Genomic DNA, 16945 nt, shown 5'->3' with positions numbered 1-16945 from the left:
CAAACCCTTTACCTGGACTTAAAGCCTTTCTGAATATCAGAGAATGCATACTGGAGAGAAATTCTACCTTTGTGAAAAATGATGAAAAACCTTTTCCCCAAATCGTATTTCAGAAAATCCCAGATAATTTGTACTTGAAAGTGACTTTAATCAAAATTAAATGTAAAATATCAGAGAATTCACAGTAGAAAGTATTAAGTCAATAACAGTTTTCAAATATGACTTTAAATTAGAATACTTATTTTAGTGAATCCATTAAGGAAAGCTACATGACTTTTTAGTATGAATCAAAATACCAAGGGGATGAATTTTAGGACAAATCCACTGCATCCTTTTTTATTACAATAGTTATTTGTGACTTTTTGAAAGAAAAGTATTACTGTGGTTTATATATAAATTCATTTCATCATTCTTTGAATGCTTATAATGTGTATTTTGAGCAGTGGCGATACAGTGTGTTTGCGATGCTTTGTTTCCCCCCCAGTGCTTTGTTTAGAGTATGTGTGCACTTAATATGTTCATTTATAAAGTTACACACTCGAATACTACTCCATATTCTTTAGATTGTTTTAGGACATATTCTTTTATGTAGCGAAGACTTTGAACTTCTCTACTGTAAGTATTAAGAAAATTTAGATTATATATGTATTTGCATAATAAATGAAATTTATTTCTCAGGCATTTTAACATTTTTTTTATTACTGGGGCAAAAGTTCATTGTGTCTTGGTCTCACCACTGAGCTATGATGTGACTGCCTTAACATAGTGCTCAGGTTCCTGAGAGATGTATGAATGTTGTGAAAATCTAGGATTTACATTTTTGTGATAATTGCAGGGGCATTTTGTATTCTTTATCTGTGCAATCCTGGGCCTGACAGTTGGGAAACAGCCATGATCATTAGAGGTATTCACTAATCACCACCTGGGATTATTGAAAACGGCTGAACAAATGTGAAAGACAGAAGAGAGGGTGAAAAAGACACAAAGATACACCAGGAAAAGGATGCTTTGGGTAGTTCTGGTGTGAGGAGGCATCTGAGGGAAACATTAGCCTGATAAGTGTGTTGGACCCACTAATTGTGCCTGTACAACATGAAAACCAAGAAGCTGCAGGCCCAGAGTATGGGCCCTAAAAATAAAATATCAGTAAAAGTCATGTTCTTAGTCACTTGCCTTCTCCTTTCTTTTTACTTCTATTTACATTTTTATTAGTTCAATAAAGGACTGTCTTTTTCTTCCTTAAACTAGTTTATATTACAAAGAAGTATAAATGGCTTCACATGTTTAATTAACTTATCCAAATGAATTTTAGAAGATAGCTGGATTTTATTTGTCTGCTTTTTGGACCTGCCTGTGCCTTTAATATCAGTCTGAGATGGCTTGGTCTTGTGTCCCTGGAGGTCTGTGAAGAGGCTTGCTGTTATGTCCTGAAAAGTAAAAAAAAATAAAAATAAAGAAAAATAAATTAGGGTCTGATTTTAGTATCAGGGCCAGGTTTCAATTACATTAGGGTTTGTTCCAGCTTCCCCTCATGCTAGCAAGCATGTCCCCAACTTTGAAGCAAATGTTGATTTTGCTGTCTTTAAAGAGATTCTTGTATCCAGATGCCAGCCTACAAGTAGGGAACTTTTACTGAGAAAAGTCTGAGAACATGTTCAGGCAGCCAGGCCCCTGGAAAAGCTTTCGATGTAATTACTTCACCGTGATGGAAAACACAGAGGGTGAAAGTTCCTCAATGAGCAAAGGAAGAAAAGGGTCTGTATCACACACAGTCTTGTTCCAGACCCTTGTACGCTTATAAACTGCTGTCTCTAAAGCCCCACAGTTCTTTGGGGTAGCATGATTCCCATTTTACAGAGGAGGAAATTGGCTCAGAGAGTGTTAGTGAGTTGCTCAAGGTCCATAGCTGGTATATGTTTTCTGTTATCTGAACCCATGTCTCTCTGTCTACAAGACCTCAGAGGGGAACTTCTCTGCTTTGACTTCTCTACAGAACTTTGAACACATCCCTACTCATTGTCTGATGGTTTACAAGATTGTGTGGTCTTCAATGGGTCCTGTGGTCCAGAGATTCCTACACTTAAGGCATTGTAGGTCAACAACTTTTTTTTTTAATATATATTGTATTGATTTTTTACAGAGAGGAAGGGAGAGGGATAGAGAGTTAGAAACATCGATGAAAGGGAGACATCAATCAGCTGCCTCCTGCACATTCCCTACTGGGGATATGCCCGCAACCAAGGTACATGCCCTTGACCGGAATCAAACCTGGGACCCTTGAGTCTGCAAGCTGACGCTCCATCCACTGAGCCAAACTGGTTAGGGCTCAACAACTTTTTAAAAAATAATTGTATACTTTATTTTCTAAGGAAAAATAATTTCAAATAAACTTCCAGATACTGTAAATGTATCTGGAAGCACAGTGGTGGTGGCAGCGGTGGTGGCGGGAGCCTCTCCCGCCTCCTCGGCAGTGCTAAGGATGTCTTGAGGTGGCCTAAGCCATTAGTTGGACATCCCCCGAGGGCTCCTGGGCTGTCAGAGGGATGTATGACTGCCAGTTTAGGCCCATTCCCCCAGGGAGTGGGCCTAAGCCAGCAGGTGGACATCCCCCGAGGAGTCGCAGACTGTGAGAGGGCACAGGCTGGGCTGAAGAACCCCTCCCTGGGCCTCTAGTATAAATAAAAAACTAGGGAAGAAAAATATGAATCTCTGGTGCTTGAATCGAGATCCTTTTGCCTCAGCCCCTTCCAACTCAACAAGATCAACTGCACCTCAGACTCATACAGCCAGAACACAGGGCTGCCTCTTGCCCCAACTCCCAGTGGAAATAATTGAGGAATTCTCAACTTACTTGAAATTGCTGATCCTCAGCTTCATAATATCCTTAAACAGCAACTAAAAAGATTTTTGAAAAGACATCTATTATCGAGTCAATGCCAAAATCAACATGGCTATCTCACTGCATTAACTTGCACAACTTAGTCATAGTATTGCTTTCTCTTCCTCTGGCTCTTAGGTCGATGGTTATCACTAACGGTCTGATTGCACTTAATGTCACAGTGCATTCTATACCCTCAATTCCCAGAAGCCCATTTCCTCCTCCTTATCACATTCAAGTCATGTGTATGGGATAACAGAGCAGCTGTAATTTGGGATTCTGTGTGTCTTTTTTTATTTATTATTGATTTCAGAGAGGAAGGGAGAGGGAGAGAGAGAGAGAGAGAAACATCAATGCTGAGAATAATTGGATCAGCTGCCTCTTGCACCCCCCTACTGGGGATCGAGCCTACAACCTAGGCATGTGCCATTGACCGGAATTGAACCCGGGACCCTTCAGTCCGCAGGCCGACGCTCTATCCCCTGAGCCAAACCAGCTAGGGCCCACGTGTGTTTCTGAGAGGAGCATGTATGAAGACCCAGCTCTGGTGGACTCAAGAACTGTGAGAAGGAACAGCAGGAGGAACCTGTGGGGAGCAGATCTAGTTTGGGGAGAGGCGTTTGAAGCAGAGTCTGTGGAAGTTTCTAGTCAACTTTTTTCTTAGGCTGAGTCTCTCATAGAAGGAAGGAGACTGCAGAGATTGAGGGTGGCATGTAGCAGGAGAAGAAGGAATGAGTTGTGGGAAGCGTGTTCATGTTTAACTGTCTGCTCATCATTCAGGAAATGTTTACTGTATGTCTCCAATGTCCTGGACTGTCCTCCTCTTGACATTCCTGTCATGAGAGAACATGTAGCGCCTGGCATAGGACTCTGCCTCCTCAGCCTTTCTCCCCAGGTCCTGATCCTCCTTCCTCATCCCTTCTACTCTGTCACACAGGATCAGAGCAGCCAATTCAGGAGTTCTCAATAATACACTAAACTGTGGATTCTCTTTGCCGCAAGGAGCATCAGCAATCAAATAATCTGGTGATCGTCTCCAAGGGAACTACCCACTTAGCTGTCCCTCAATCAGTTCTCTCTGCCCAGTTCCTCCACAGAAACTCTAAAGCATTGTGGATATCCTTTAAAATCCTTTATACAGTCCACCTCTTACAGGACCCCACATAATTCCTAGGAGGTAGGAATCTCTTAGAGGGATCCTTAAAACTCTTGAGGTTATTGATGGAGGTGTGTCACCTTCTTCTAACTCTTCTTGGACCCTGACCTTGTGGGATGGCCTCTCTTGTTAACCTTGCCCCTTTTGGGACAGACATTAGCCTTCCTTCCCTGCCCAACAACTTACTGTCAGGCTCTCCACTTCCTGTGGACATAGATGGCAGAGACACCAATCACCAGCAGCACCTTGAGGCCTAGGAGGACAGCTACGAGGAATTGAGTAGATAGTACTGGGCCTGCAAATCCAGGGACAGGAGGAACCATTAGAGCAGTGGTCTCAACCTCCCTAATGCTGCGACCCTTTAATACAGTTCCTCATGTTGTGGTGACCCCCAACCATAAAATTATTTTCATTGCTACTTCATAACTGTAATTTTGCTACTGTTATGAATTGTAATGTAAATCTCTGATATGCAGGATGTATTTAGGTGACCTCTGTGAAAGGGTCGTTCACCCCCAAAGGGGTCGCGACCCATAGGTTGAGAACTGCTGCATTAGAGGAAACCATTCCCAGGGTCCTCCACTTTATCTGATGCTACTTGTGCCCATCAATACTCTGAAATAGCTTTTGAATGCTGATGTGGTCTCAGGCTCAAGGCAGAAATCAGAGTAATGGGGTTCATCCTCAATCAAAGTCTACTTAGCTTGCCAGGGTTGTCTTCCTCAAGGGAAGGGATGGATGGAATATGTATTCCAAAGAACAGGTAAGTGCAGCACCTGATGAACTGACTTGGTCTTCACACCCAATGGGGCAGGTAGTATTATCCTCATTCTGATGAGAAAGCTGAGGCTCAGGGAATTTATGGAGAGTTACAGATTAATGGGATTCAAACCTAGAAAAAATACATCACTGTTGTCCCATAGGATGACCCTAAAACCTTGTCTTTTGAATGAGGACAAGTCCAACTTCTCAGTGTTCCAGGAACAAATGTCAACAGAGCATTTGAGTAGAGTGAGGACAGATTTCAGTGAGAGTTGTGGTGCTGCTCTGCTTGGCACCATGGACAGGGCTGGGTCACCCCATGTTCTCATGAATTGAGGGGGAGCTCATGACACCTGCTTTCTGGAAAACACCCTGTGATTCAAGGAAAGGGGTCACATGCTTGGGAGGAGCTCAAAAAACATTCAGCCCACCTTGACCCCAGGGTCAATGTCAGCTGAATCTTTCAATTGGACACAGAAAGTTGGACCTGGGAAAGCACACTTTTGTATTCTTTGCAGATTTACAATAAGCAGTTTTTGTTTAAATAAAAAATTAAATGATTTACTATAATTAAAATAATCCTTAAGGTAGGACTGAAGATCTCACCATTTTTCATCATATGATGGAAAATGGCAATTCTCAGCTGAGAGGCTTACTGGGACTTCCCTTCAGTTGAAGAGAGTTTAATTCAAAGTTTGCATCCCTTCCCAGAGGGCACCCTGTGTCAAAAGACTGGCTGGACTGGGAGCATAGAGACACAGCGTAGCCTGGCTGGTGTGGCTCAGTGGTTGAGGGTCAACCTATGAACCAGGAGGTCATGGTTCAATTCCCAGTTAGGACACATCCTGGGTGTGGGCTTGATCCCCAGTGTGGGGCATACAGGAGGTAGCCAATCAATGATTCTCTCTCATCATTGATGTTTCTATCTCTCCTTCTCCCTCTCTGAAATCAATAAGAATATGTATATATTTGCCCTGACTGGTTTGGCTCAGTGGATAGAGTGTCGGCCTGCGGATTGAAGGGTCGCAGGTTCGATTCCCAGTCAAGGGCATGTACCTTGGTTTCGGGCACATCTCCAGTAGGGGGTGAGCAGGAGGCAGCTGATCGATGTTTCTCTCTCATCAATGTTTGTAACTCTCTATCCCTCTCCCTTCCTCTCTGTAAAAAATCAATAAAATATATTTAAAAAAGAATATGTATATATTTATAAAATAAAATAAAGAAATAGCCTTCTTTCCTCCATTTACACAGTTCTCAGAAACTGTTATCTGTCCAGTTCTCTGTAGAGTGGCCCAGTTTGGTGCCTGCCTTGTAGTTCAACAGCTCCCTCCGCCAGTCCTTCACTGCCTCAGGCATGTGGGTCCTGACAGCTGCCCACAATAAGCTTCCCACATTCTTATAGCTATTTAGAGTCTGCTCCCCAGGGAAACGGACCTATGGAGTTTGACTGGGAATCTTCTGGAGAGCAAACTAAAATGCAATTTAGAAATTAGATCACTCATCAGCTGGCTGGTCAAAAGGTCCTAGTACTGGCTGGACTTGGAGTAGAAGTCGGCCCTGTTGGGTCTATTGGAGCAATTGTTTAAATGTTCACTGTTGGTGTACTGGGATGCTGTAACCAAAGGAGGGGATACCTGGGCATCAGGTATTTGAAAATGAGTTGGGAAATGGTAATTATAAGGACTATGGTGTTGGATGGTTCCTGCTGAGGCATCAATCCTTTGGAGAAAGACAATGAAAAGCTAAGACTGATTAATTACAAGCTAACGGTTAAGTGTGAGCCACAAGATATTTTGCTAGCATTGCAGATTTTTTCCCTTCTGGAGTCAGATGGCTAAAAAAGCTGTGATTTAGACCAAGGATACAATTCTCAGAGCAGCAGAGCTACAGAGGAGGTTGAATTCTCCACATCAATGGGCCTGCTCAGCAAGGGTAGGACCCTGATGTGGAAATAGGGGACCCTGGGACTTATGGACCAAAGAACTCAACAATCTTCAGTCCCCTTCTGGCTGCCGAGACAATGGTAGCAGCACAGCTACTTGTCTCCAAATTTGGCCTTTCAGAACCAAATACAAAATACAAAATGCAAAGTAAACCCTACACAGAACTGGCTCTCAGTATTACTTGAAGAGAAAATGTGAAAACGTCAACATAACTGTGAGTCACTTCAAAATTCTACTTTCTATGGATAGATTTCTAGATTATCCTATATAATAAAAGGCTAATATGAAAATTGTTCCCTTGGGCGGGAGTTCGACCCAACCAGGAGTTCAACCAGGGGGCGGGGCCAGCCGGCCAACAGCACTCAGCCCCTCCCCCAGCCAGCCCCACCCCCACTTGGCCCCCACACCCCGATCAGGGGTGGGGCTGGCCAGCAAACCTCCAGCATTTCACTCCACCTGCCCCCCCCCCCCCCCACCTGCCAGCCTGCCCAATTGGCCCTGATTGGGGCGGGCTGGCCGGACCTCAACCATGCACGAATTAGTGCACCTAGCCTCTAGTGCATGAATTAGTACTTATAACATTAAAATTAAAGATAAAATTTAAATAGAGCTGGATCAGTTAGAGTGGAGGCCTCTCCCTAGATTTTACCTTTGTCCTTGTCCTTCTGGTGAGCAGAGGCCATCAGGGTGAGGTTTGTGGAGACAGCCGGCTGTCCATCGTGCTCCACCTGGCAGGTGAGCATCGCATCCTCCCTGTGGGCAGACAAATCCACAAGGATCCAGCTCCTCCAGCTGAAGGTCCCATCCTGGTTCTCTACCAGGGTCGAGGCCGTTTCTGTTCGGGACGTGTTTCCGTTCTCCAGCCAGGTCAGCTGTAGGCGCTGCGGGTAGAAGTTTTTCACCAGGCAGGCGATGGCATTTACCTGGGTCTCTGACACAGTGTGTTGGGTAACCTCCAAGGTGCGCGGAACTGAAATAGCAAAGGGAAGAAGATCTGACCTCAAGGAACAGACAGATCACAGAGGGGGCTCCAGAACTTAGCTCCCCCACTGCCCAGAGGGCGGGCTTAGACACTGAGGGTTCTTTCATTTGAATGAAATCACTGAGCACCTCCACCTCCCCATGTGGACCCCCACCCCTTGTCTCTGGGGAGGGGTAGAGACGGTGTCCTGCTTTTTATCTTGTTTTTGTGGTTTTCATCTTACTGGTAGCTGCCATTAGGGTCATATGATTGAAATCAACCACCACAGCCCCTGGCATGCAGCTAGAACATACTAACTTCAGCAAAATAAATGAAATTACCAAGCACATAAAAGCTTGGCTTATAGTAGGCGCTCAGTAAGTGGAGTTGCTATTGGTAAAGCAGATAAAATGATCAAGCACATGGCTTGGCCTGTTGTAGATTTTTTTACCTGCCAGCTGCCATTAGACAGGGTGAGTGATGGGCAAGTCCAAGTGAGTGATGATGGGAAGGATTGTCAGGAATTAGATTCCAGGCCTGGAGCAAATTAGGGGGAGGAGCAGGCTGGGAGGACAGGGGCCAGGTGTGGCTTGGGCTGGGTGTGAGGAGCATCTACCTCGGATGGCCTCAGACACGTTGGCAGTCCCACGAAGAGGAGGGTCCCCCTGTAGGGTGTCGTGGGCCACCTGGCAGATGACCTGGGAGTGAACATCCCCCAGGGCCAGCAGCACCCTGGCTGTGCTGGAGACGCTGTAGGAAGGGCTGTCTCCCTCTGGGTCCACGGTGGTCTGGGAGGCTGGGAGCTCATTCCCATCCTTGAACCATTTCAGGACGATGTTTCTGGGGGAGAAGCCGTGGGACTGGCAGGTGAAGCTCACTTTTTGCCCAGGCGGCGACCTGCCCGTGGGGCCCGATACCACAGGGGGAGAGGGTTTGGCTGTAGAAGGAACATAATGAACAATGAACATAATTGTGACTCTCACCACTAACCACAAGCATTCGACACTGTCAAACCTCATATACTGTGTGTTATCCTTCTATTAATGCTGGGGGTGTCATTGTCCTCATCTTACATAGGAGGACACTCATGTTCCAGAGGTGAACTCTGAGTGAGGGGCAGGGCAGGCAAGCAATTCCAGGCCTGCATTCAAAGTCCACCTTTTTTCCCTCCAGATGATTTCCCACAGTCTGGGCCCAGGGACAGAGTTCTTGCTCAGTCTCATTTTTGTGCACTGGCTGTTCATAGCTGGTCCCCAATCCTTACAGAGCCATGAATGGGGTGATGATTATCATCTTCATCAAGTGGGGAAACTGAGGACTTGGGGGAGATAGAGACTTGCCCAGGAGCACACAGCCGTGGGATGACAATACCGTGGCTCTGTGAGGGTCTGTCGTCTCAACAGGTTCACCTAGAAACATTCTGTAAAGGCAGATTGGATGATATCATCAATATTTGATTAATCAGTGATTTTTCCTAGTATTATGTTATTCTACACAATTTCTGCTGGTGAAGAGCTGAGGTCCAGCCAAGTTAAGTGGTTTATGACACTGACATAACCCCTTGATTTCGGGGTACAACTCTGTGCTGGGTGATTCAGACAGAGCACCTCAAATCCTTTCCTCTCTCCTAAAAGGCGTTCATGATCATCACCATTTTAGAGATGAGAAAACTAAACTGGGAGTAATGAAGGGACTGTCCCCTTGGCCACTACTGTCCCCAGTGGTATTTCCTGTGGCCTCCCAGGTATTCACGTCCATCAGCAGCACCAGTGCCCACCTTCAGCAGCCTGACCCTGACCGCCACCTGCTCCAGGGAGGAGTGCCCTCCAGTGCCCAGGCCGGGGCCCTGCAGCAATAAATGGGAGAAAGGGCTCCTGACAGTGAGTCTAGACGATGAGCTCCTGCTCACTGGGGCCGCAGGGCCCTCTAGGACATGCCCCCTCCTCTCCCTCAGTCTGCAGAGACAGGGATGGTGCCCACGGCGGTGCTGGGGCTCAGTGACCCCTCTCTGCTCTGTCCAGGCCACTGAGCCAGGCGGCTCCTGCGGCTGCTCAGTGAGGAAAACACCACAAAGAAGGGAAAGGCCTCCTGGATGCCTCCACAGACAGAGCCATGTCCTGTAGGAATAGTTATCATGGGACATTTGAGGGTCTGTCTCATCTCAGTTGGAAAGCTAGACCTGCCTCCCCTGAGGACCCTTTTTAAATTTTTTTTTTCTGAAGAACATAAAAATGCATGAATCTAAGAAAAGGGTTGGAGCTTTCTCCACACTTTGACAAGCACAGTGTAGGACTGTGGCGAGCAGGGCTGTGAGTTATGCTGCTTGAGGTTTAAATCTTACTTTCTCTTCCTGGTCAGTTCAGGTTTCCTCTCTGAGCACCAGTGTCCTCATAGCTGTAGGAGTAATGCCGCCATGAAGACATGAACCCTGACCTCTCCCAGTGCTGCTTGTTCAGCCAGGCATTACCTGGGCTAGTAGCTCAGGGAAGCGGCAGGAGCTCTCTACCAGGAGGCAGTAGATCTGAATGGTGATGGAGCCACTGACACCTGTGATGGCCTAGGTAAGGACACACTATTGGGAACTGTTAAAGCCACCCTCCCTACCTGTGTCCAGGAGCTGTGGGGTGACTCCATTGCCACCATGTCTAGGAGGGAATTTGGCAAGACCCACACAAATTAAAATGCACACACCCTGTGATCTAGCAATGCCTCTTCCTGTGAGCACCTCCCTGTTGAGTAGGATGACACATGGACAAGGGTATCCCCAGTGTCACTGTGTGAATAGCCCAAGGCTGGGAACAATTCACATTCATCAACAGAAGACAGTGAATGAACAATGCTGTCTCCACTGGCTGGAGGGGGAGGCAGCTATTGAAGGAGGGGCAGCTGTAGGTGCTGATGTGGATGCTCGATTTGGGGCGATGTGGCTGAAGGCAGGGAGAGGTTCCCAATCACCTTGGTCCACAAAGTCGGAGTGTGAGGGGCACGTGAAGCTTTGGGTACCATTGAACATAAGAGGTGCTGGCTCCCTGTTCAATGGTGTGCTGGAATGAGCTTTATTTAGTGCCTGCATTCACCAGGCTTTTGATGGATAGAGTGTCTATCCTTTTTTTTTAAAGTGTCTGTCTTTGAAGCAGGAAAAAGACCCTAAAATCAGATGGAGTTCTGGAACAATTTCCTCACTCACTGGCCATGTGACTTTGGACAGAGTCCCTTCACCTTTTGACCTCAGGCGCCCTCTGTACTTGGGGAGTCAGGCTGGATGGTGTAAAGGTCCCCACGTGCTCACAGTCCAGGATTCAGGATCCTGGGCCTCTGGTAAGACACCCTCAATGGGAACGGTGTTGCCTCAATGGGACGGCCCCTAAGCCTCCCACATGGGGAGCCTCTTCCATGGGGGAGGGACATTCTGAGATGACCCAACTCTGCTTGGAGGCTTCATGGCAGTGACTGGGATTCTGGAATAAAGGGGAGTTCCAGGCAGACCCACAGTGAGCGCCCACTTCTGGGCATCTCCTCCCAGCGGGGCTGTCAGAGTGAACAGTGAGGCTGGGCCTCTCAGGATTTCCTTCTCCTGTGATGTTTCTGAGGCTGAGATAAAGCAGCACCTTCTCTACTTTCTGCCCTCAGTGAGTTTCTCCCACTGGAGAGAAGGGAACGAAGCTTCGAGGGGAAGAGCCGTTGCCTCCTTTGTTCTGCAGCTGCCTCAGCATCCAGCGCAGAGCCTGGTTCACAGCAGGTGCCCAGTGGGTGTCACTAAGGAGGAGCCTCGGCCCCACTGAGGGGAGCACTCTCTGGAGGCTGGTGAGGTCTGGCCTTGTGATGGGCAAGTCACTCAGCCCTTCAGTTCCCTCATCCCTGCAACCAACGGGCTGACAGGATTGAAAGGCCAGGGCTGGGGAGCCAGACAAACGGGGGTTCCAGACTTTTCCCACCACTGACCAGCTGTGGTGGCTGAGCAAATAGCATGACATCTCCAGGCCTCAGCTTCCCTGATCTGCAGACGGGGTGAAATCAGACCATGAATCAGAGCAGGACTATAAGCACCCATCTCCAAACCTGACTCTTAGTTGTTGCTCAGAGATGGAAGTCGTTCTCACTCACTTGTCACACATGAGGGACAAAGGATCCCCCTGTACTCACCACTCACGCTGAGCTGAGTGCCTGCCCCAGACTTGAACTCCATGTCATTATCACCTCCTCTCCGGAACTTCACACAGTAGTAGGTCCCTGTGTCTCCTGGGGTGATGTTACTGATGCGGATGGAAAAGTCCAAGTTGTCTCTCCTCGTGGTGTCTGCAACCCATGTTACCCGGGGGGAGTGGCTTCCTCTGTGACTATAGATTAACTCCCGGCCTGGCCCTGTCCCTCTGAACCACTGTGTGGGCCCCACGGGGAGCAGGGAGGTCACGGTGCAGCTCAGAGTGGCCGTCTCTCCAGCTGCGACGGACACTGTCTTCTGAGGCTGAATCACCTCCAGCTCCTCACCTGCCCCTCCTGGAGGGAAGCACAGAGCAGGTATTTATTCAGCATATGAGAGCCTGTGGGCTCGGTCAGTATTTATCAACAACAGCTTTCATCGACCGAGTGCACACCCTGAGTGGGCCTTGAGCCCAGCAGTTTGCATGTGTCATACATGTAACCCTCACAACCAACCTGTAATGTGAGAGCCTATAACAAATGAAGAAACTGTGGCACAGAGAGGTAGCAGAGAGTGGGTGCATGTTTTCCCCCCACCATGTGGTTCTGCTTGGTGCCAGCATTGGAGGGGGTGCACTGGGCCTTTTCCTGCAAAGGTTGGCTGCCCAACTGAGCTGACTGGCCGCTGGTGGTATCATCAAGCCAGCCTGAGGAGTTCATCTTTGCCAGGGACCCTAAGGCAGCAATGGCTGGTCGTCTGATGATGAGGAAGTTAGCTGCAGAGAAACCAAATATCCCTTGGAATAATATTCATTTGCAAAGCACTGCATAAGGAAAACTATCTCTTGCAAAAGACTCATCGAATCCTTACCCAGTTTCATCCTTAACGTTTCTCATTAAAGTGACTGTGCGGTAGTTGCTGCTGAACCTGAGCTACAAGTTGGAATTGAATCAGGTCCTGCTTCAACTTCAGAATGCCTCCTGAGTATGAAAGAAAAGTTTACCAACAAAGAATGGGAAGCAACCAGAAGCTATAAGGATGAATGGACTTGCCTGCATATGTTCTATGGGAATCGGACCCTGAAAGAAAGCTTCATAGAAGCCATAGTTGCTGGACTAGGATTTGAATCATAATGGCTTGAATGTGATATGTCCCCATCAAATTTGGAAATGGCCAGGTTTATAAAGAAACATGTTTGTTTCTGGATGGAGAAGACGGAAAAGAATGGGCTTTCGAAGAGAGCCAAACAGATGAGCACTATTCGTGGCAGTTAGCTCCTAGGAAACCCGATGCATCTAGACATCAGATGCTTCATCTCAAGATGATCCTACACCCCAGAGGCAGGTCCTGTCCTTCCCTACAGGGCTTAGTGTCACCTGCTGTTCCTGTGAGCACTGCACAGCCTTCATGTTGGGACTGTTTTTCTTCACAGAAGAAATTCTGACGGGAAATGCTACAAAGTCATGAAAGGTAAGAAAGGGAAATGAAACTGTAATATTCTGTGCTCACTAAAAAATAAAATGCCTATTACTATGCAATTTCATTTCATAAAACAGCTTGAAAAATAAAAACACAATTTTCCCTAGTAAGAGAGCATACTCCCAGTTCAAGAAAGCTTAGTAGAATACATGTTTACCTTTCTACCTCCCTAGAATCACTCTGAATTGTCAGAGAAATAAAACAGGGTGGCAGAATCTTAGCTGATCCAGGCATTGCTCATTTTATTTCCATTTGCTTTATTTCGCTTCACTTTATTTGCGCTTTCACAGGTGTTGGCGGTTTTACAAATGGAAAACAAGAAGACCCTCCCCCACCAGGGAAAGCAGTGGGTGGATGGTGGGAGGGCATTGATTCACCAAGAAACCTGTATGCATTGTGCATAACCATGGATACAGGCAATAGAGTGGTGAGGGCCTGGGATGGGTGGGCATGGGGTGAAGGAGGTCAATGGGGAAAAACACACATACACACTCACTCACACAAAGGGGACATCTGTAATACTTTCAACAATAAAGGTAATTCTTTTTAAAAGACCCTCCACCAGCAAAAAGATTATGACTCATCACAGAAGACTGGAACTGAGCCCGCAATATCTCTGAGGCAGGCCTTACATTCTTTTTTTAAAATTTTTAAATATATTTTATTGATTTTTTACAGAGAGGAAGGGAGAGAGATAGAGAGTTAGAAACATCGATGAGAGAGAAACATCGATCAGCTGCCTCACGCACATCTCCTACTGGGGATGTGCCCGAAACCAAGGTACATGCCCTTGACCGGAATCGAACCTGGGACCTTTCAGTCCACAGGCCGACGCTCTATCCACTGAGCCAAACCAGTTTCGGCCTTACATTCTTGTTGTAGAAAAAATCCATAGAAAATGAAAAGATGCCATAAGGAGGCATTAACTTGTTGTCTTTCAGACACAACTACATCAGAGATAACGATTTCTAAAACATTTTCCTTGGAAAATGAATCCACTTTTTAATAAAATGGGAACATACCATTCTGTAATTCTTTTCCCTGAGCTGCACAACCGGTGTTAATAAATAATTTGTAGCATAACTTTCACTGGCTCTAAAGTGCTCTGTTGCGTGGCTAATGTCAGGTAGGATGCTTGGAGCAGAGGTAAGTGTGCAAACAGCTGAGGGAAGTAACCAAGGGCATTAATGGTCTCACCCAGCACCCAGCTCAGAGGTGTCATTGAGGACACGTTCTTGCCTCAGCCTCAGTTTGTTTTGCCTCAGGCCTGTCTCAGGGTCAGGAAGCTGCTGCTGTAACTGTCAGCTTCCCATCTTCACAGAATTGCATCCAAGAGTCAGGACAGGCTATTCCTCCTCTCACATCTCAGATTTGTCAGGGAGGAGAGCATTTCCCTCAGCCAGGGCCATTCGCTGCCCAGCCCAGGGGAAGAGCCTTTTATTCCTCCCCCGAAACCCCCCACCCATCTTCCCAGCCCTCTTGGGCCAGTTGGGCAGAGGCTCACCAGGTCCTTTCTCCAGCCGGATGCCCTGGCTGATCGCCTGCAACCCACGCAGCGCCCTGGTGCTGGGACGCCTGGAGGGCTGGGGAGCCCCGCGCTGTCACAGCGGGTCGTGGTGAGACACAGACGTGTGCACACGCTCTCTGCCTCCGCGCACAGTCACGGGCACGGAGTGTGTTGATTTCACACCCGCGGCCTGCTAGTATTTTTCCGGAGACGGACCTAGAAGCAGTTGGCTTCAGAGGACCCCATGTTAGTAATTTACAGGGAAAAGGAGGAATTTTTCATAGAAATCTCGCTTGCTCTGCCCTTGTTAAGGAGGGGCTGGCAGTGGCCTTTGTCCTCTCGACATGCAGGGCTCTCTTGTCCTATCCAGGCCACAAAGATCTTTCTGGATGCCCCCTAAGCCTCCCTTTTTTCTTTAAAGATGGAAGGTCGGTTAATACCTTAGAGAGTCAGATGTGAGTGGCTTAAAGGGCAGACAAGAGAATTCTATAAGTATGCATTTCAAATTAAACATGTGAGGTGCCTTATTTGCAATTCTGTTGAATATTGTATATTTTTATCTGATATGGATGATTTCCAGGGGAGGTGAATTTTGGTTAGTTTACCAACTGACTCTGCCTCCTGACTTTGAAATATATCAAACTCTCCCACTAGTCGTTCAAAGACTATCTTCCCTACTAGGTTCTTGGGTTCAAAGGCATTTTAAGAATTACCTCCTATTCAGCATTTAAGACTCCAAGTATCATCTGTTTTGTTGCCTTTGGTAACCAGGTGCAGGCGATGGTACCACGCAGAAAACACTCAGATCCCTGACTTCATGTGCTCAGGTAAAGCCCTGTCCTTGGCCTTGTGTGCAGCCCCGGGTGACACACCCATGTTTCCCTGGAGGCCCTGAAACTTCAGGGGCAAAAAGAAGTCCAGGGCCAAGGAGGGAAAATTCTACCCCAAGGATTGCTCACCTGGGAGGCCCAGCAGTAGAGTCAGCAGCAGGCAAGGAGGAGGGCAGGGCCAGGAGGCAGGGATGGGCATCCTGGAGGCCTGAGTGGCCTGCTGTGTCCAAGTGTGTGCCCGGAGGATCCGGACTCTCTGCTCTGTGAGAGGAGTGAGGCCCCAGCTGTGTGGTATAAGAGGAAGTGCCTAGGAAGGGGTGCAAGGCTGTGACACAGTAGCCAGCCTCTATATTCTAAATAGTTCCTGCCTCTATATTCTAAATAGTTCCTGATTGTGAAATAATCAGTCAGGGAAGCAACCACAGGGTGAGCAGTTACTCAACTTAGTTTTCAGAGGGACTTGGACATGCCTCCAGGCAGTAGTGCTCCCCCTCACCCCTATTCCTGGGGCCTCTGCTCTCCACCGGCCCCTCAGCCCACCTGAGGTCTTCATGGTGATGCCCCCTTGGGGGGCCCAGGACAAGAAGGGGGTGTGGTGTGGACTGTGTGCCAAACTCCCAAGCCCAGGATCCTACTCAGCTGGAGGAAGGAAGAGGGTTCACCACAGCCTGGTCATCGTTGGGATGGAACCAGGTCCTAAATGACCTTCTATTCCAACCACTTACTGATGGAACTGGTAAAACTCTATGCAAAAGCACAGTGTGGTGTGGACCTTAGAACTGGTATGTGCCTCCTTGCAAAAAAGACATAATTTCCTCACATCTTTCCGGAAAGCACATGTATTATATGACCACATTTATACATCCAGGCATGTGTCTCAGAGAAATGCAAGTTATGTCCACTGCAAACGCTGTGAGCAAAATAAATCCTACTTTAGGATTTTCTCTTTTAGCAACTTTCAAATATACAACCCAGTATTGCTAACTGTAGTCACCATGTTGGATATTATATCCTCAAAACGTATTTATCTTATAACTAGAAGCTTGTTGACCACCTTGACCTATTCCCCTACGGAATGTGCAGCCTCTCACATCCACCAATCTTTTCTCTCTGTCTGTGAGTTTCCCCCCAACCCCCAGGTTCCACAAATAACTGAAATCATACAGTATTTCTTTCTCTGCCTGATTTATCACATTGCATAATGCCCTGAAATTCCATTTATGTTGTTGCAAATGGCAGCATTTCCTTGTTTCTCTGGGTGAATAATATTCCATTACATACATACATT

General features: G+C 47.2%; 1 protein-coding gene and 1 pseudogene across 1 annotated transcript; one reads left to right on the top strand and one right to left on the bottom strand.

The window, feature by feature from the left end:
• Positions 1-1349: 1349 nt before the first annotated feature.
• Positions 1350-15862, bottom strand: LOC139014504 (signal-regulatory protein beta-1-like). Its single transcript, XM_070421461.1, has 7 exons — positions 15787-15862; positions 11844-12197; positions 8317-8637; positions 7389-7709; positions 4221-4329; positions 2852-2895; positions 1350-1427 (listed from the first exon to the last, which is right to left on the bottom strand). The coding sequence occupies exons 1-5, from the start codon at positions 15854-15856 to the stop codon at positions 4223-4225; spliced, it is 1173 nt and encodes a 390-aa protein (XP_070277562.1). The 5' UTR covers positions 15857-15862; the 3' UTR covers positions 1350-1427; positions 2852-2895; positions 4221-4222.
• LOC139014269 (L-aminoadipate-semialdehyde dehydrogenase-phosphopantetheinyl transferase pseudogene) lies at positions 12439-13308 on the top strand (annotated as a pseudogene).
• Positions 15863-16945: the final 1083 nt, after the last annotated feature.

The sequence above is a fragment of the Myotis yumanensis genome, unplaced genomic scaffold (assembly GCF_028538775.1).
Source record: "Myotis yumanensis isolate MYYU_CA2020_CCGP unplaced genomic scaffold, mMyoYum1.0.hap1 SCAF_7, whole genome shotgun sequence".
Lineage (NCBI taxonomy): Eukaryota > Metazoa > Chordata > Mammalia > Chiroptera > Vespertilionidae > Myotis > Myotis yumanensis.
The sequence above is the reverse complement of the archived record's forward strand: the minus strand, read 5'-3'. Positions and strand labels throughout refer to the sequence as shown.